The sequence below is a fragment of the Parasteatoda tepidariorum genome, chromosome 4 (genome assembly GCF_982258835.1).
Source record: "Parasteatoda tepidariorum strain Cologne lab strain chromosome 4, Ptep-v5.0, whole genome shotgun sequence".
NCBI lineage: Eukaryota > Metazoa > Arthropoda > Arachnida > Araneae > Theridiidae > Parasteatoda > Parasteatoda tepidariorum.
The window spans coordinates 44,467,963-44,489,568 of record NC_141758.1 but is presented as its reverse complement, the minus strand read 5'-3'; the positions used below and the strand labels follow the sequence as shown (position 1 = coordinate 44,489,568).

Here is a 21,606-nt window from a genome sequence, read left to right as displayed (position 1 = left end):
CTGATATTAGTGCTTAGCATAATATAGCTAACTAAAATGAATGGAAGTATGTATTTATTCTTACCTCCTATACGTTTTTAACTTTTCCCACATTCAAAATATGGTGTTCTTCACAACTTTTTCTGCAATAAAGAATAAAAGCCACAAAAAGTTGCAAAACAAATATATATTGTTTATTATTTTCTTAAATCTAATTTCAACAGAAAGCAAATAATAATTTGGCTCTCATGTTTCGAACTAACTACATATTTTAAAATTACCAGTTAAACACAAGCTTCTTATTCATGAATAAGAAACAATAAAAACCTGATCTTTCTTCAACAGAAGAAAAAAAATCATTTTAATTCAAATCTTAATTAGAAATTATCTTGAACATTATCATTAGTACAACAAAAACTGAAGATTGAGGCATCTAAAAATCGATTAAATATTAATATTTTTACAGAATTTTTTTTGAAAAATACAGAGCATTCAATTTATTATGTAAAACAGCAATAAAACTTTTTTTTCTCCACAAATTCAAAAATATACACACAAATTAATAAACCATTTTAAATAACAGATATAAATGCATGTTTTAAAAATTATTTAGGGGACAATCAAGAATACAAGCAGAACAAGAAATGGCACAGAAGAGTTCTTTTTTTATAATAACACAGTGGAATTACATAACTTACTGATAATTTATGAAAATAAAATGCTACAATGATGCTACCTTACAATTTCAAATAATGGAAAACTTTACTTAAAGTTTCTTTTAAACATTAACAATTTACAAATTTTATTAACAAGATTGTGAACACTGTCAGTTATAAATCTCAAATATATACAACTTAACCTGAAAGGTTAATTGATTTTAAATAAAATAGGGACTAACTTTTACTAATATTTTTTACAATATCAGTTAAAATATGAATTTGAAATGAACTTAAACTAAACTATTAAACCAGAAACTGAAAATTTTTCCAAAATATGAATTAAAAAACTAGTTTTAAACTAAACAGCTTATTTGATCTTTCAATATTTATATGAACTTAACTTTATGTGTGTAAGCATGTAAACTTGTTTATATTCAAAATAGAAAGAAATATAAACATCTGGATGCACTTATTTGGTCTAAAATTTCGTTTAAAATGTATAATAGTACTTAAACTCAAAATTCATTTGAAAATGGGAAAGAAATTATATTATTATTTAGAACAATGCTAGGACAAAAAATAATTTTCTGCAACAAACATGCCAAAATAATTACATCTATTAACAAACTATTTTGTTTAACTATTAACTTTCGCTATTAACATTAAAATAATTTTCACAGGCACTTTTAGATATAATATCAGCATTGATAATTCAAATTGTAAAATATCTGATTCATTTTTAACAGTACATATTTACACTTTAAACTCACCAAAATGTAAAAAGTTATATTACCTTTTATACTATTAAACTTCACACATATTCAAAAGGAAAACAGACAGGGTGAGTCATTACTCAAAGTTTAACACAAAACTAGAAAAATTTAATTTAGAAAATAAAATATACATGTTTTTCATAACTTAAAATTAAAAAAATAATCATAACAATAAAGTTATTTATTAGTTATAGAAGTTACTTATTAATTTTATGAAAAAATAAGACAGCTTTTCAAATCGTGTGTTACATAGTTTAGTCATTTACACATTAATACAGAAATATGCTACCCACAAACAAGTTTCTAACATCGTACATCCATACTTATAAATAGGAAACTTTTATTTATCCACAATCAAACACATGTTTATGAGTACAGACATGAATGAACTTACTTTTTAAAAAATTATTTTTACAATAACAAATGATTAAAAACTAGGGGGTAAAAAAAAAAATCACATGTCCTGATATGTAATATTATTATGCATGCATCTAAACTTTTATATAAATATCATAATCAGTTCTTTAATACTGAAATTGAATAAAACAAAAATGAGCATTTTTAAAGAAAAAAGAAATTACTAAATGCAGAATACCGAAAAATAAGCTAAAAGATAAAAAAATAAACTCTGCAAAATTGCATATGGCTACAAAAAACGTATTTGTGTTAAAAATAAAGCTGTTTAATTAATATAAAAATTTTACATAAAAATAAATAGGTAAAAACACCAATTTAAAATTTTTATTTCCCAATAACCTGGATGAACTATCACACAATAGTGTGTTACATAGAATAGCCATTACAGTTAAAATGGGATTTCTACAGCGTAATTAAAATATTTCAATCTTTTTTTGATCCTATCCTTTGGTAACCTCCTCTGCTTGTTGATTTTTTATCAAGATCCTCCCAATTCGAATCTTCCCAATTATTGTCCCATTCATACTTCTTACTATTTTGTTCTGGTAGCTTGCCTTCAACATTGTTGCCAAAATCAATAAGCAGATTGTCCCCTTCGACAATTTTTCTATTTTCTGGGGATGATGGGCTATTTCTAGAGGAATGTTTTGGGGATTTTGGAGAACGGGCTCCACTTAATCTCGAGGAGTGATTTGTTGAGTGCACTTGATCCTCAGACCATTTCCAATCCTCTGTTTGCCAATCATTATTTGATGTTGCTCCTTGAGTAGGAGAGCTATATAAAGTATAAGTACAGATCAGAAGCACTGGATTTAATTTGATAAAAAATAAGTGAATTCTGAAAAAATTTCAAAATAACATTGAAAAAAATTTATAAGCTTTATATGCATACATTCCTTACATCTACAGCAATCACGACTCCTTACAGCAATCAATATTTAACAGAGAAAAAATGCTACTTTTTGAGAGAACAACAATATAAGTGTTTTACTTATGCAAATTTTTTCTTATTTAGAATATCCAGTAAAATAACTGGCATTGCGAGACATAGCACGAAAACACAGTCGACATAACGATCCCTGTGGTCTATGGACATTAAGACATTAGGTCCCTATATCGTGAATACATAAAACTAGTGCAAATATTTACTTCCATTTCATTAATACTGGATTTATTTTAGCAAAAACATGTTACACTTTAAATAGACTAATGAAATTGTTAAGTACACAGTTTTTTATGTCAATAAGTATTATTTAATGTAGTTCATAAAGTCAAAAATACATTAAAATTTTTTCAAATGACATATTTTAATATTGCACACAAACTTAACCCAGTCATTCAATGCTTCTTCTAAATTTTGATTCATGAAATTGGAACACTCAGTTCTTCAGCATTTAGAATTACATCATGATTTTTAATTATTGTAAACAAAATACTTTTCGAGATCTTTAATAATTTAGCTACTTGTCCTTTTAATGTTATTTTTTTACTCACTTCCTTAAAATTTTTTGATTTCCCTTTTAAGCAAAAAGCGTTACACTTGAAATACATAAGCTGCCATTTTTGTTAGATATCATACATCCAGAAAATTGAGCAAAACTAAAATCAAGAAGAATGTGAATAGTGTAATACCACATGTTTTAACACTAAAATAAGTTACCTCTTACAACACTTCCCAAAAAGAGTAAATACATATTTCAAACAAGAAAAATATGAACAATAAATATATAGAACTCTTGGAAAAGAAATTTTGAGAGGTTATGATTAGACAGGTTCAATATACACTCCAAATTCTTAATAATGATCCCAAGACCTCCTAAGAAGGTTAAAAATAGGTGGTCTTTATTCATAGAGAATTCTAGATGCTTCATGTTTATTGTGCGGTAACATTATAGGAAATAGTGGTTTGAATAGTTTACTCAAAACCTATTTTTATTCATTGACTTCTTATCAGTAAAAAAATGTTAGTTTTGAAAGTGCAAAAATGTCTAACACCTTTTTTGGAGGCAGTACATATTATATATATATATACAAATTTAAATGGGTGAACTTTTATCACATTACCTTGAGATGAACTAAATAAATGAAATTCTTTTACTCAATCGGTAATGCAACTATTTTTTTAACAAACCACATTAATATAATGTCCAACTGTTATAAAAAAAAACTAACTATAAAGAACAATCATTAGATGACCAATTTTCTGCAGATGACGACAAATACTGACATAAAACAAATGTAAAATGGTTTAAAAAATATAATTCATTAGGAAATCTATAAAAATTTATACATATTATTCTAACGTAAAATTGAAACCCAGATAAATCAATATTAATAAACTTACTTTTTTGAAATATTTTATTTAAATATATGTTAATCTATAACTTAAGTTATGAGCAACCCAATATAAAAAACACCAACATGCTTCATTCTTAATAAATAGTGCTAATGTTTTGCTGTACTTTCGTAATCAACGTAACAATCTGATCAAGATCTTGAATTCCATATAACAAATTTATAAAATAAACTTTACTACTTTGTGACATTAGGCAAATAATATCTGACCTTAAATTATTGGCATTTCCCAGACCTAAAAGTGATGACTTTTCATTTGGGGCCCCTTCAGCTTTTTCCAAAGTTACTTTTTGCGAAAAAATAGTAGAAATATCTGTCCAACCTTTCTTTCCAACATCAGCCACCTAAAATAAATTGAGAGGAATTATTAAAAAAAATAAATACTAATTTAAGATTTGTAATTGTGTGAATACCTTTGACACTTCTTTTTTTTAAAATTTTTTTAATTATTATTAGAATATTATGAGCACTTAAGGGCTTTAGCAATTGATTACTAAACTTTTTTATATATTTCTTAATATTATTTTATGTATTTTCATACATTATGTTTATACAGTCGAATCTCAATCCATCATTTCCGCATCTTTCCTTTGTTCATATGTTTAAGACTTGTTTTAACAGTACCATCACAAATGCTATTCTCACAACCAAAGAGGAATAAAGAAAGAAGCACCACTTTGGGCTTGATAATATATAAGCAGACCAAAATCTTTAATTACAATCAACAATAAGTAAACAAAATTACCGATTTTGTTATTGGTGCTGCCATCTAGTAATGATTATATATAAAATAAATATGGAGAAAGTTTGGCTTTAAAAAACTAGCTTTTAATGTGACTTTTTTTCTTCTTTTTAGAAGATTCTGTGTGCATAGATAGAGAATTTTTTTTTTCGAATTTAGTTTTTTATTAATTTAAAATTGTACATTAATCCTCTGTGTTAACCTAACAAAAGTTACTGTTAAAATTTCAAGAAAATAATTTATTAATTTAACTCATTGTAATACTTGTTACTAAATTTTTTCCTGAAATATTATTTATATAGAGTAAGGAAAAGACTATTATCATTTTAATGAAATTTGTTTTCATTTAATATAATAGTAGATTCTAAAATATTTTAGAGTTTACAGATTAACTTTATTGCTATGCTAAAGAAATAAATGATGTAAAAATAAAGAAAAATAATTATTTTTAGTTTATAAAAATATATATACATAGTTAGCTCAAAAATTTAAAATAATTTTAAATATAAAATACTGAATACAATTTCAATTTTAATAATTCCACTTTTATAAAAGATAAAAGTGGAACAGTTAAAATTAGCTTAAGTTAAAATTCCTAGGCATAACAAGTTTAGAAATTGATATTTTACTTCAATTAATTAGGACAGAATTTCGTAAAAATTAAAAAAATTTTCAAATCAAAAACTTTTAGTACAGCTTTACTAGGAAAATTTTTTTATATCGAAAAGAAAATTAGAATAGAATTTTTTTTAACATTATTAAATTAAATATAACATGCTACAATACACTTGTTTATGCGAAATTATAATACTTAATAGGTACTAAATTATAAACGTATGTTTAATTTAAAAAGATTTATATATTTTTTTAACAAAATTTAAATTAAAACTATGTCTTTAAATACATAATTTGATAAATTTCAAACAAAAAATGCTATATGAAAGTATTTCTTTAAATAATTCTTGGATATACAAAGTAATGTTTGCATTAGCAAAATGCAAGCCACTTTAAACTTCAAATTTAATTTTTTGACTTCATTTCATTTGCATCGTAATTGAGAAACCTGACTTATAAAAATAAGTTATTACAACTGGGAACAATGCTGGAAAGCTTTTTCTGCTGCTTATACACATTTATGACCAAAATTCTGTGGATGATATTTTTTTCAAACACGTCTTTTACTGGGGTGGGGGATCATTTTTCAGTTTTAATTCATTTTGCAAAGCCTCAAGAATATTTTCAAGAAATAAACTAAATCAATTGAACCATAAATAGTAGAAAATGAAAGCCAACACTTTTTGTACTGACACAGAAAGTATTATATGTTAATGCTTAGATGCTATTAGAAATTTATCCTAATCATTCTTACCTTACTACCTATATTTGTGACTTGGGATGAGAGATCATCAACTAAAGTACCTTCTTTAACCTAACAGAACATTCAAATGAATAAAAACATACAAAAATAATAAAGTAAAATATAAAATAAAATATTAAACCAAGCATACATAAAAATAAAAACCTAAATATTTTTGAGCAAAATTAAGAAAAAAAATCCTTCAACAAATTTATGTGGTTTATACATGCCACTTTTTTAAAATGAATAATAAGGATAAAATTATTTCAGTAATTAAAAAACAAACAAACAACAATTTAAAATAAAAATAACTTCTCTTAATATTTTCATTAAATTAAATAATAAATAGAGAAAATGTGTATGTATAATTAAATAACAAATAGAGAAAATGTGTATGTATAATTAAATAACAAATAGAGAAAATGTGTATGTATAATTAAATAACAAATAGAGAAAATGTATAACAATTCACTAGGACTTAAGCTCTTTTTTTTTTTTTTAAATAGAAGAACAATATTAAAAAATAATAATAATAAAAACATTGTAGAAATATACCTTTTCATTTACAGATTCAGACAACTCCACTACTTTCTGAGAAGCTATACTACCAAATTTAACAGCCTGAAAATTAATTATTTAAAAAAAGTTTCAGACCCCATGTTAATTTTTATAAAGATATTAAACATTTCTAGATATTTAAACCATAAATAACAAGTGTAGTAGCCTGTTCATAATCATGACAAATTTTAACTAAAAAAGGTAAATTATCAAAAACGACAATAAAATGACTAATTTTAGTAGGATTTGTCATTTTAAGATAACTCATGATGAAATTACTGTTAAATTATAACCTTCTAATTTAACTGTAACAGGGTGACCACTCAAATCAGATTTCAAATTTCCCTGATTTTTCCAGATAAAAATCTTAAAATTTCCAAAACAAATGAGACGAAGAAAAATTAGTAAAAATTGAAAAAATATGACAATCAAGGGGGTACCAGTCCTGAATTGTCATAAAAATGCAAAACTTTTTCTAACGAGAAAGCTAAGACAAATGTCAAAAATGCTTTCTCTGTACCCCAAAAGTCTTGCCCCAGTCCAGAATAAGAATACAAAAATAAATAGTAAAATATGTAATAAAATGCAGTTTAAATTACAGAAGTATAAAACAGTAGAATAAAGAAAATATAGACAAATATAGAAAGAAAGTAAGAAAGAAAACTTACTTGTCAAATACGAAAGCTTATACATTCATTGGAATAAAACAAGACAATTACAGAAGGAAAGTAAGAAAGAAAACTACTTTCAATAACAACAATCCAAATTACTGAATAATTCATAAACGACTGCAAAACATAAATTCAATAGACTGAAAAATGAAAACAACTCCCCCAAAAGTGCGCGACAGCAGGAAAGAAGGTAGTGACGTCATGAAAAATGTCACACAGAAGAATTGAACATAATTGGAATATTAGTCAATGAAAAAAAAATGAAAAAAAGCCTAATAATTCTTAATTATATTCTTAATATTAAAATCAATGTTACAAAAATTAAAAGAAAAACCATTATTTTCTAAATTTTTTTAAAAATTATTGGTTGCATCTTGAAAACTTAAAACATTATTAAAATTTCCAGGTTTTTGTTTCTTTTTTCTTATAAAGTGTATGTGTACAACAAAAGTGTCTATATTATAAAATATTTTATTCAAAATGTTACTTTTTTAACATATCATCTTGAAAAAAATAATTTATTTTGACAATTGGGCAAGATTTTTTATTTATTTTTTAATGTTTTGGTACAAAATTTTGAATCAAAAATCATATATTGACCAACAAAAGAGTAAAATTAAATATTAACATATAGTTAGTTCTTAAAAAAACTTTTTTTTTAAAATTAAAATATGTTATAAAAGGTTAAAATGAAATAGAAAAAATTAGCATTAATGCAACAATTTGTCGACAAACATTGCTGTTAGCGATTGTAAAAAAAAGTGTGATTGGATGATTTACTGAGAAAAAATAATTCACAAGTTTTTGTATTCTTTGAATGGGAATACAAAAGCTTTCAGAAAAAAGAGTGCAATATAAAATCTATTATTATTAAATTATAACCAACTAATTTTTGGAGAATCTTATAAAGTTAAAAATACAAAAACATTTTGTCAAAATGGAAAAAAATTACCATGAAAGCATCAGAATAAAATTGAGCCATAAATGGATTCAGCACGAGGACATAATTTAAAAACAGAAGCTAATAACCTAACCCCTTCTTCCACCTCCACCACAATCTTTCCTAAATTGCACAGTCCCATAGTGGTCAAAGGTAGGTCACAGGACATAGAGGCCACAGGACATTCGTTTAACAAACGTGGGAGAATTTAATGTGGCATTCTAGTTTAACAGATCTGTAATGGAGCAAATTTTAATGCAAGCTAAGTATCGCTAAGTTGATGATATTTCAACTGCTTGGAGAAACATTTCCGTCTACAAAAGTGGGTATAATGGATGAAATAATTTAAATTAGTGAAATTAAAAAAATTATCAAAGAAAAAATTTCCAGCTTTTCTTTAAAATTCCCTGATTTCCCAGGTTTTTATCTAAATTTTCCTGATTTTTCCAGTATAAAAAAATTCCCTGATAATTCCAGGTTTTCCAGGTGGGTGGCCACCCTGTGTAAGCAATAGTGAATTAGAAAATTCTATCAAAATAAGAAATGAAAAAAAAAAAAGAATAATAGAAGTTATTTATTAATGCAGTATGCATATTATAATATGAGGTTAAAATAATAATAGAAGTTATTTTAACGCCATGTTATAATATGCATACTGCATTAAATGTTATGCTTACAGTTACTGGATATGTAGAATAGATTTATTTTAAATTTTTTACATATTACTGAAAAAATACAATTAAAATTTAAAACTATTATGCTTTTTTACAATCAGAGTTGAGATACTGTATAAAATTATTAGGATATTCAGAGAAAGGATATATGCTCTTACATTTTCAGATGCTTTGAAAGCTAATTTGGAAGCTCCAGATGCAAACACAGACCATCCCTATAGGTATAAATCAAAAAATATAATTTTCTCAATAAAAAAATTTGCAATCAAAAATAGATTTGAGAAAAAGCAAACACTGGTGAATTTTAAAAATCTCCATATAAATATATAATGTAACAATAAAATAAGTTTGCATACAATAAAAAAGATTAATTATTTTTTAAATATAACAATCCATGCATAAAGTCCTAGTTTAAAATTAAAAGTCTTGAAGAATTTAGATCAAATATTCATTTTTCAGCTGCTTATCTTTATATTTAATTAAACGCTTAGTTCTTTGAATGAAGAAAATTGATTTTTTGATATTTTATAAATTTGATATACAACAAAAATTCTTTCTATTTTTTTAACGAAACTTATATTTGTTTTTATTGTGTGTAGATATAATACTAATGCAGTCATAAATAGAAACAAATGTACTACAAGTTATTTGACAGATTTTAAAACCCAGTTTTATCATTGATTATATCAAGTGCTATGTTTGCATAAAATGGTTTTGTGATTTTAGCATAAGATCTAATAAATATTTAAAGTAAAAAATTCCTTAATTTTGAAAATATACCAGTTACTTCTTTAAAATTCAAATGAATATGCATTAGATAATACATTAAGTTTAAGTATTTTTTAAAGTAAGCTTAATTTTTTTTATTTGAAATTAAATATAAAAAAGTTTCTAAAACTTAGCAGAAATTAAATAAACATTAAGCATTCTAACTTCAAGTTTATTTATTCATTACTACCGATTATCTAGTAGTTTAAAATATAATAAATAAACCTGTTGCTTAAATATTTAGGAATAAATTACCTAATAAGGAAAAAAATTACTTGTTCAGTTAAATGCTGCCCTAAATTGCTGACTGACTAGTTTGAAAAGAAAGAAAAAAAAATACATACATACCTAGTATACATTAATTTCAGTAGTTTAAAATTGATTTGGACATTAATAACGAAGATACACTTAAAAATTTTTATTAAAGAAAAGCATATTTAATATGAGAATAAAATATAGACAACATTTGTGTAAATAGTTTATATTTAAAGACATATATGCATAATTGATACACTTACAGATGATAAAGATGACAAAGCCCCATCCACAAATTCTTGAGACTGGCTCTTAGGAGGAGGCGCCATGGAGTATCCAAATCCCGTATATCTCCCACCTTGATTTGGTGGAATATTACTGCATGAAAGGAAAAAAATAAAAAATATTATATTTTAGAAATATAGAAATTTTAACATTGTATATTAATACAAGCACCTGTACTATAACTCAAATTTGAAGGAAAACAAAATTAAAGATTTTTAAAAAATAAATAAATAAAGCCAATGGAATTTGTATTATTCATACCATTTTAACCATAGTAATAACAATATTAGCATTTTAAAAATGATAAAAGCTCTAAAATACTACATTTTTAATTTTCACCTCTTTTTCTTATATGCATAATAATATTAGGCTTTTAAAAAACATATAATTTTTTTTTAATTAAAAGATTAGATATTTATCAATAAAAAAAAGTTTAAAATAAGAAAACTTATCAAAATGCCATTAGTCACCATTGGAATTGCCTATAAGACGAGGAAAAACCATAGTAGTATGTGCTTTGAATAACTTTTAATAGTCAGATTAAGTATTAAGAAACAACTTTCACAACTACTATCTGTGTTAAGAAAAAAACATTGGCATACAATTTAATATTTTTTTTACACAAAATTAATTATAAGGAAAATTTAAAAAAAATTTTTCCCATTATTTAACTTAATATTTATCACCATTTTAAATTTAAAAAAAATTACTTTATGTCAATATATGTGCAATCAAAATATAAAAATGTTTTAAAGGAACCAATTTCCTTCATAATTATTACTATTTTGTATTTAATAATAAGATGTGAAATACAAAATTAAATTCTTAATGACAAATATCTTTAATTATTTCAATAAGAAGGTTACTTACTCTGGCCTAGATAAATTTTCTTCTTGTCTCTTATTGAAAAAAGCATCTCTTTGAGGATTTACACTTTTCTCTTGCACACTAAAGATAAAAATAAAACTTTTAACACAATCTAATCTTAGCAAATCTTTTAACACTATCAGAACATCTATAAAAAAAAAATTAAGAGTTCATCTTTTCTGAACTATTATTGCTAGGACCAGAATTATCATTGCTAGGACAACCACAGTAAGGGACAATTTTATCTAGTTTTTTCGGGAGTGACATTTGAAAATTTTTTACATCTAGGCATCATTATAAATTAAACTGTATATGAGCACCAGCGAAATTGGTTAGCTTACTTTTTACTTCTTACATTTACTTAGAACTGTTTGATTAAAAATGAACTTTATTGCACCCTCTTTAATAGTTAATTATTTTTTTCATTAGTGCAAAAATCAAGGTGGATGATATTTGAAGGCTACAACCCAATAAATATCTAAAACCAAATTTTAATTATAATTTGGCTTTTAAAACATGTTTCTTAAACAAATAATTTAAAATCGATGGTAACTGAATTAAAAAAAATAGGTTCTGTAGAAAAAGGCAAAAGAAAATTTACTTATTTACATAGAAGAAACTCAAAAATCACCATACTGTTATAGATGTTTTAATAGGCACCAAATATGTAGTAATGATTGTAGTAATGATTTTTTACCCTAAAAGGGTGTAAGTTGCATCAAAGAGATAATACCGTAAAATGGAAAATAAATTTAAACAGCAATTTTTGTTACAAACTACATATTGCAACAAAACAAAAAACAAAAAAAACCTTATTATTTTTTCTTATGAGTTTTCTGAAATTCTACTTTAGTGTTGACAGTATTAGTACATATTGTTGATAGTATTAATACACAGTTTTGATAGTATTAGTAAAAGAAAGAAAAATATTGTCAAGCCAATTTTCTTAAAATGTATTGCGAAGCACTTGCAAAGTTTTTCAATTGTATGGGAGAGTTGGTTTTGAGCAATAGCCTCAGGCCAATGAATGAATGTGGTTAATTTAATTGATAATGAATGCAGTTAATCTTTCTTTAGAGGAAAATAACTTTTTAAAAAGTGTTTTATTTAATCTAATAACAAACTCATTGGGAATGTGTGGCAACAAATAATAATAATAAAAAAATCTAATTATTTTGGATTCATTAATTGCGATGGTACAACTCGCTCAGTTTTGTGCATGATTTCTTAGTGCTGATTAATACTGATTTATTACTTTTTTTACATCCTGAACGAAGAATGAGTATTCAGCTAGTCAATTAATAATCCAATTTTTAAATAGCAAAGAGTTAGCTCTAATATATATAACACAACAAAGTTATCATTATTATTGTATAGTTTAAAAAACAAGAAAAATTTAAAACATTGTGACCGGGGGCTAAATTAATATCTTATCAGTGTTAGTTTCAGTCACTTTGCCTGCAATATCCTCATAATGGGTTTAAAAGTTTACTTTTCAAAAAGTGAGAATTCAGAGGTGGCTTTCACTCAGAACACAAGCAAGCAAAATCCTAAACAGTGAAGTCTAAAATAGGGGTGCACTTATACCACAAATCAACTTAAACACAGAAAAATGTAGTACAATATAATAATCTGCAGATTGAACGAATGAAAAAGTGAAGACTCAAATTTGCAACTCAAAATGAATAACTCAAATGAATTTTTTAAGAAAAAAAAGTTCAGCGTGTTCAAAAGCTATCGTGGGTCACAGATTTTGAGCCCAATTTATGCTAAAAAAAAACAACGCTAGCAGTACAGAAAAGTCTCCCAATAGTCTCCTTTTCTTGAAAATAGTTGCTTTTTTTTATAGCCTTTTCAGGCAAATAAAGTTGCCCTAGTCGCCTCATGCCAAATATAGTTGCACTTTAGTCACCTGTGGCAACCCTGTATTTGAAGTATGTCACTCTCATTTTTAAAAAATATTATGAGTACTTTTGTGTAGTAACACTCCCTTTATTTCATGGGATAAAAGTTGTTATCTATAAAATTTTTTAAAATAGCTAATTCTAGCATCTTTGACAACCTGGTAAAAATAAGAAAAGAATATTTCTTTTTCCTTATTAGTCTAAAAAAATTTCTTTTTAAACTAACATTTTAAATGTCAGTAGTTTTTTTTCACAGTAAATTTCAATTAATTATGCACAATACATTTCATTTGTTTATTCATTCACAGTGAATATGTTAAAAGAAAGAGTACTTTCCTTTTATTTAATAAATCTTCTCCATTGTAATTTAGAATTAGATATTTAAAAGAGAAATACTTTTATGCTCATTACGACAATTTTGAATATCCCAAGTTTAGAAAAAACACTTACAGCACAGATAAACATATACAGTACAGAACCCGTTATCCGGAAATCAGAAAACTGGAACGAAAGTTGATAAATTTTCCCGCAATTTTTAAAAAAAAAAAAATTTTTTTTAAATATAAGATTTCAGGATTTTTCGTTCTTTTTTGAAAGATTTTTACCTTACCATCATTTTGGAAATAATCATTAGTGTATTACTTCATCGTTTTTTCTTCTTTTTAAGATTACTTCCAATTTTTTTTTTAGTTGGGTTTAACAATAAAAAAACGGCTTTTAGTAGCGATTCAAAAAACCGGAAAAATCAGTTATCTGGAATAGCGATGGTCCCGATTGTTCCGGATAATCGGTTCCCTACTGTACTTTCTGTAAAAAATGAATAATACTAATAAATAACTCATAATAAAAAAACATGTTAAAATATAATTGAACTGTTGATAAACAGTACAAGTTTACTTTTGATATCCAGAATTATAATTATCCCAGTCATCATTTTGGTAATTGGAGCTTGAATAATTATTTGAATAATTGTAAGATTTCAAACTGCTACTTGAAGAACTTTTTGGAATATTTGTGGAAGCATGATTTTTAGCAGATGAAGTTTCAACAGACCAATTTTTTCCTTGGGCTTCAGTATTGATCTATGTGACATAAATAAGAAATTTTTTAAATAAAAGTATTTCGGAAAGAGTAACTGTAGAAAAACATAACTAAAAAATCAATTTCTAGAATACCGGCATTTAACCATTCTTAGTTATTACATTATTTCCTAAAGAAACAATAATGTAATAGTATGGTCACTGTACTAAATTAAATTGCATTTAATTTAGTACTGTGTTAAGTATTTTATGTAATAATAGTGATTGATATCATTTTGTTAATCTAAGATTTAAATAAAATAGATTAAAAGATAAAAGTATATAAAACAAAGATAAAATTAAGTGTAAGTGATTTGGGGTAGTAAAGCCTTCCTGCAACAGCCTGTCATGGGCAAGGGCGGTCATGGAGGCTGAGGTTCTACAATTTTGTGACCAACGACTTGATTGTAGCAATGTGGTCAGCACTGCGAGTAGGCCGCCTTTTCTTCCCAGGCATGGACTTGTCTTGGAAGTAAAGGCGATACTAGGTGATACAAATAGATACCCATCGATCTGAAGCTGGGTGGGCTTCAAGCTGGCACTGGGGATCAAATCCTAGTTCTTCACAATGACAGCTCAGTGCCTAAATAACTGAGACATTGCGGCTCAATTTCGAGTAGTGATAGCACACTGATTACGGCACTAAGCTACCTTTGTGTAGAACTGGGTTTCTATCTTAAGTAGCTACTTCAGGACGAAGAGCACAAGCTTATTTGAGAAGTAAAAGCAGCTTGATAACAAAAGTGCCACCATCATGTAATTAATATCCAAATTATAAGTCTCCCAGCTGTTGCGGGATTTCTTTATTTTTCACAAGTAATTTTGAAAAATAATAAATACCAACATAGTTATAACTAGTCTTTTCAATTTAAAGAAGGGGAAACAAGCATTTTACAAAGATAAATTCTCAAAACACTTAGCATGCCGGGTTACCAGACACAGTTTTTGCATTAATGTACCATCTTTAAGAGTGAGATGGCTAAGATTAAACTACTTAATACTTAGAAATTACAATATCACAATGAATAATTAATATTTAGAATATTAAGAAATATATTATCTTTTTCAACTTTCATGTTAAATGCCGAATTTTGAACTTTAAATAATATTAACCTATTATTGCTTTCTATATAATATATAATAATACAGCATTAATTACCACTATGCTTTTTAAATTAATACTTTTACAAAACTTTGCATAATTATAAACAAATTAATATTTTAGTAATTAATTAAAATTATATGTATAATTTCTAAAACATGCTATTCAACTGAACTGATTAATTAAATGAAATAACAATATAATTGGAAGAATTTCTATGTTTAGAATAGCTCTAGTTATAGAACTAAAAATAAAAATGCTGCAAGTAAGATAGTGTTACATTTACTGATTTTATATAGAATATAAAAATTACGCTTACCTTATCTCTATATAAAGCTGCAGCTCGTGTGCTATATTTGTCTTTCAAGGGCAATTTTGAATTGTAATCTGGTTGACTTTCTAGAAATTCTTTAGCTTTTCTGTTTCCTCCAGCTTTCATTTTCTCCAATTCCATGTCTTTCCATTTATCCATTGAAACTGACCTCACAAAACTAAACACAATAAAAAGGTAAAGATATACATGAGACAAATGCTAGAAAATGCAGAGTAAATATTAATTTTCAAAATTTAAATGAATTGATGTTTCACAAAAATAATTTTAAATAAAACTATTAGCAACTTTTTACGTATCACAGGCATTTTAACAGAGTTTTAACTCAATTGGAAATCAAAGGTAGAAACTTTGAGAAAGGTTATCTCATAGTTTAAAATTTGCATTTTTCTAACAAACTTAATTATATAAAAAAATTTATGTTACTTCAATATAATACAATTTAAAAAATAAATAGTTAACTGCAAGTTAAAAAAAAAAACAAGAAGGAGAAAAGAGGAACTTGTTTTTGTTAATAAAAGTATTTTTTAAAAAACTTAAGTAATACAAATTTTTAAAAATAAATTTATTATATTATAATTGGTATCTTTTAAATTTATAATATTATTATTGCTATCTTTTACTTATTCCAGCAACAAAGCATTTTCTAAACTCCCTTTAATGAATATCACTTCATTATCTAATAGTAACTCTAAAAGTCCACTCCAATACCTGACATTTTTGACTTTTAGAATAATTAATATTTTATCAATATAAATACAATATTTAATAATTCCTATAAAAAAAAGATATATAGGTAACTTAGCTCTTTATATTTTTTAATTTATAATGACTGTTCTTATAAATTTCTTGCTTATTTGCAGTTTCTCATTTGCGTTTGAGTAAAATAAGTTCTTTGTTGCTCTGTCTTTGTAAAATAAGGCTGCAAAGAAATATTTTTTTAAAAAATGAGTTTCAGAAAGATTAATTTTAAGGTCACAGGGGCATTAGAAAAATAAAAATTATTATTATTATTATTATTATTTTTTTTTGAAATAAAGAAATAATGCTGAAAAAAACTACAGTGGTTTACTCTTCTCAGCTTTTTGCTTATACGAACTAAAGAATTATGAAGTTTGTTATTGTAAAATCTGATGGCAGGATTATAAGTTATCAAATTTTGGATAATATTTTTACTGGTAAAACGATTCATGCATAAAAGTCTCATATAAAAATATCAGTTTTCATAAAATAAAATGAATGTACAATTACCTGATATGAACACCTAAGCCTCTATGTTTTCCTGAACACTCCAAACAGATCCATATACCGTAGGTGACACTAACCCATTGAGGATTATGGGAGCCACATTCAAAACAATTCTGCAAAATATTTAATTTTTCCACATTAAGACTTAATGTTCAAAAGGGTATAATAAAATTGAAATGTATTTATATATTGATACGTTGCAAATATTTTTAATATTTATCTTTTTGAAAAAAAATATGAACTAAAACCTTAATGAACACACGGATAATATATGTAAACCAATATCCATGCAGGATAACACTTAAACTTTTTTTTACATAGTGACAATTTGTTTTTTACAGGAAAAATAATTACATAAAAACAAAAATAGGCTAAGTATAAAATTTGAATTAACACCTGATTTGTACCTGACTTCAATGTTTATTTAATCTATAAGTTTAAAGATGATTTTAATTCCTTTTTACAGATTTTGAAAAGTGCATAATAGAAAATTTTTTGACAGTGCAGTTTTTTTTTTTTTCATTGGAAATATATATGAAAAAGAGAAAATGATTAAAAAAAAAAGGGGGAAAAATATCAAAAGCAAAAAATTATGAATTCGAGAAAGTCTCTGTTAATAATAAATTACACTGTTTCAGAAAATCGACTTCATGTGCATTTATTATTTTTGAAAAGTAATATGTTAATGTTATAAAATTTAATTTTCAAAAGGAAGAATAAATGTATCATTCATATTTCCCTTACATAAAACTTAACAAAAGAAACAGCAAACACTTATCTCATTCACCGTAATAGTGCAAAATATAAATCTTCTTTGGAAATTTTATTCCTTTGAGTTCACATATAATTTATATATTATATAGTACAGCTAATATAAGGATTATAGACAGTATTTTTTATTAAACAAAAGTGCTTGTGCAAGTTGTTTTCATTAGTTTCCAATTTTTTTTTTCAATCTTACCCTAAGAAATTCAATTTCAATTCAAATATAGAACCAGTTAATAAGAAATGTAACAGTAAAAATTAGCTTAATTTAAAAATCTCCCAGAGGGCTAATACCCTATGCTGCAATATGAACAAGTCAGTCAGTCTACCATTGAACTGTGGATGTAAAGGATTGGTTTGAATTTGAATGTTTTATTTTTAAATGTCTGAAGGATTCCACCTTTATAATTTAGAACTTTTAAATAAAGTATAGTTTTGTTTGATGCCAACCATTTTTGTTTACTAGTGGCTTTATTAAAGAGCAGTGAGTTATATTGCATATTTAAATTGAATAAGTAATGTTTATTATTAGTTTGTCAAATTAAATAGACATTTTAAAAATTTATTGAATAACATAACTTTGTAAAAATGTTTAAGTTTTTCGAGCTATAAGTTTATGCTTAAGCTATCTGTGTACACACACAATATAGACATCCTAATGTAATAAGGATCTTTTTCACTTGGTTTGCTGGGGTTGTAATATTGAGCTTTGGAATAGTTGTAAAATTTTTGGATCTAATTTTCATATTAAATTTAAAAGCATTAAAAATAAGTTAACATCAATGCCAGATAGTTAAAAGGTTAGACTGTAGACTAATTAGTGCAATAATAATCATGCATTATTAAATAGAGAAGTAGAAAACAATCATCTTTTTATATCTAATACATCAAAATATTTATATAATAAATATAAGATAGCAGTGCATCTGCAAAATATTTCATATTGATTTTACGTTATTAACTTACATTGTTGCCATCTTTAGTTCTTAAGTCTTGTAAAACTCGTTTTGTGCGAGGACTAGCCATACTTTGAATCTACAATGAATCAAACATTAAGCATGTTAATAATTAAATACTTACAAATAAATAAAGAAGTTATCATTCTTACAGAATAAGTAATAGGAAAAATAACAAAACGAGCATGGATAATACAAATGTTGTGTCTACTGAAATTGATATTTATTTAGAACATTGAAGCAGGTGTTTTAACACACTTTATTTGTAACACTACACTGTCCTTTGCATAACTTAAATAATGATATCTAGAAAGATAATATAGGTAGGTACTACCAGTATTACGTACATGTATAATTAAAATACATGTAAATTTGAAATTTAAAAATATTTGCACCACTTTCAGTTATTCCATGTGAAAAAATTTTTAAATTAAAATCTAACTTACGTGCAAATAATAAAATTATTATAATAAATTTTTCTTAAATACCAGGCATTCAATGCAACACCACGCAGACACATTGGCACAGAACGTTATAGAGTTCTTGAAGAAAGATTATTTTTTTTGAAAAGTAAAAAATTTTGCTTTTCAAGGCAATGATTTTATCAAATTTTTGGCAGTTATTGCTATTTATTTCTACACAGTTTTCAAGTCCGATATTTTTTATACAATATTATCAGGGATCTGTCCAGACATTTTGTGAAAGGTCCGGTTTTCGTGAAATTGTGAAAAAATTACTCACATTCTTTCAACCAGGGTCCGCTTTTATGAATTTGTGCAAATAGGGTTCGGAAAAAACAAATAGTTGCAAAAAACTTTTTCAATGAGTTTTTAAATTGTAAATAGATACAAGATTATGCTCAGCATTGAAAAATTATAATAAAGAAATTAAATTTTCAAAAATAAGCAGCAATAGCTGCTTCTAAATTAGAGATGCAACATACAAATATTTAGTATTTAGCCTATACTGCTGAAAGCAGAATATTCATTTCGGACGAATAATGGAAGAATCGTCTGCCGAAGACAAAACTTAATTCGTTTACATCCATCTTTCTTGTTTTCTGCCCTTGGAAGGGTTTATTCGATTAACAAAACAATAATGAAGTTAAACAAATTTGTGAAGGGTCCAATTAAAAGAAAAATCATTTAGAAGGGTTCGATTTTAAGTTAAAATCTTTTGTGAAGGGTCCATTTTTATGAAAAGATATTTTGTGAAGGGTCCGTTAACAGACCCAAATTTCTTTTAAATAGAACCCTGATTATTTATAACAACCTAATCTCGAAACGAAACACACGTTTAAGTAGTCCCCTTTTGAGGAGTCGATTTGTTGTCATCAATCTTTATTTCGGCTACGGATTTCATGATTTTAATTTTATATTGCGATTATTATTTACGAATTGCAAGGAAGGAAATTAATAGTGAGTTTTCCCCCCAACAAAATGTGTAAATTTCACCAATAGTATAAGAATAAAAAATTTTTACATATTCAATTAAATTATAGTAGTTTTTTTCTTTGTTGTAAACACAGCACTTTTTTTTTAAATTTTAAACTAGAAACGTACATGTTTATAATTATTAAAAGTATCTTGCAAAATGATATTAGTACTAGAGCTTTGTCGCAGATAGGTCAAAAAAATTCTGCCACAAGGCAATGTTAAAAACCACTTTTCATTACTATTTTGTAGCTTCCAAGGTGACAGTTTTGTCGCTCATGAGTATGAGTTTAGCGACATTTGTAGAACTTTTGGCGAAAGTTATAACCATACTGCCAGGAACCCCATTGACAGGGGGATATTTCGCATTGGTATTTGTCCCCCCCTATTATCTTTGCCTTGGCACCTAAGAGTTTTTTAGAGTGCAAACATTTAAAAATATATATGTTGTGGTTTGCAGGAGGTGGCTGTGAGTAATACCTTCCACATTTGTCACTAAAATTTGACGATTATTTGGTCATAGATACCAATAAGGAAATCTTCCCTTCTAATTATTAATTTATAAACTAAAAAAGGAATTATAACTCAACAGAGGCAAACTGTAAAATTGGTAAAGTTTGAAAAGATATGTCAAAATGCATAAATAAAAAATACAATAAAAACAAAATAAAGTATTCTTCATGATTAATTATACAAGCATATAGTTTATTATATTGAAAACATGAATTATAAATTGAAAACATGAACACGTATAAAAAAAATTATAAGATACCAAGGTTTAAGAATGGAAAAAAAAGAGGCTATGATATAACTTAAAAGTGCCAACAATTTCCCGAGAAAATTTCCAAAAATTGTATGTACACTCATATCACAAATGACATTAATTTGCAAGATTATCACACAAATATAATCAAATGTATAAAATTATAGTCCTGTTTTTCCTTTTGAAAAAAAAAAAGGAAAAATACAATATTAAAGTCAAACGTATGAACATATTAAGTTGAAATTTAGGTGGAAGAAATTATAAAAGCAAATAAAGGAATATGGAGGCTAATATCTCATTATTAATACATAATAAGTGCTTATTTTTTATATTAGTTAGCAATAACAATCAGCACCTGTTGCAGATTTATTGAAAGAAAATAAGGTCTACGAGTTTGAATCACAATAATTTATAGAAATTTCTATATGCTTGAACATACCTGATTTTTAAATAACTAAAACATTAATATAATAAACCTCAAAAAAATTTCTATAAGCTAAATATTTTTATTTTATAATAATTCTGATGAGTTGTCATTCCATTTCTGTCTAAAAGAAATTTTGTTGCCATTGCCAATTTTAATCACGAATGCTGGGAAATTTGATAATGAAACCGAAAGTAAAAATCTTTTTCTTTTTTTATGAAAAACAAAAATTCTAAGTGATTTAATTATAAAAAATTGAAAAATAATATCGTATTTCAAAATTTAAATTTGAAAACTTTAA

General features: G+C 25.6%; 1 protein-coding gene across 3 annotated transcripts; it reads right to left on the bottom strand.

The window, feature by feature from the left end:
* Positions 1-151: 151 nt before the first annotated feature.
* ArfGAP1 (ADP-ribosylation factor GTPase-activating protein 1) lies at positions 152-21,473 on the bottom strand. Of its 3 annotated transcripts, none has more exons than XM_016063460.4 (12): positions 21,321-21,473; positions 18,696-18,764; positions 16,968-17,077; positions 15,705-15,876; positions 14,102-14,286; positions 11,304-11,381; positions 10,412-10,526; positions 9,284-9,340; positions 6,838-6,903; positions 6,295-6,354; positions 4,394-4,527; positions 152-2,603 (listed from the first exon to the last, which is right to left on the bottom strand). In XM_016063460.4, exons 2-12 carry the CDS (start codon positions 18,753-18,755, stop codon positions 2,252-2,254), a joined length of 1,389 nt encoding a protein of 462 aa, XP_015918946.1. In that variant the 5' UTR covers positions 18,756-18,764; positions 21,321-21,473; the 3' UTR covers positions 152-2,251. The 3 variants fall into 3 exon arrangements, with proteins under 3 accessions (XP_015918946.1, XP_015918947.1, XP_071038321.1); XM_016063461.4 differs by having other exon boundaries at positions 21,237-21,449; XM_071182220.2 differs by lacking the exon at positions 6,295-6,354 and having other exon boundaries at positions 21,321-21,461.
* Positions 21,474-21,606: the final 133 nt, after the last annotated feature.

Excerpts from the sequence above, each read along its gene's own strand:
- ArfGAP1 (XM_016063460.4), bottom strand. The coding sequence starts at position 18,755 with ATGGCTAGTCCTCGCACAAAACGAGTTTTACAAGACTTAAGAACTAAA. Across the intron at positions 9,341-10,411 it reads CTTTGTCATCTTTATCATCT|GGATGGTCTGTGTTTGCATC; the intron begins GTAAGTGTATCA and ends TTATACCTATAG. Across the intron at positions 6,904-9,283 it reads CTTTCAAAGCATCTGAAAAT|GCTGTTAAATTTGGTAGTAT; the intron begins GTAAGAGCATAT and ends ATTAATTTTCAG.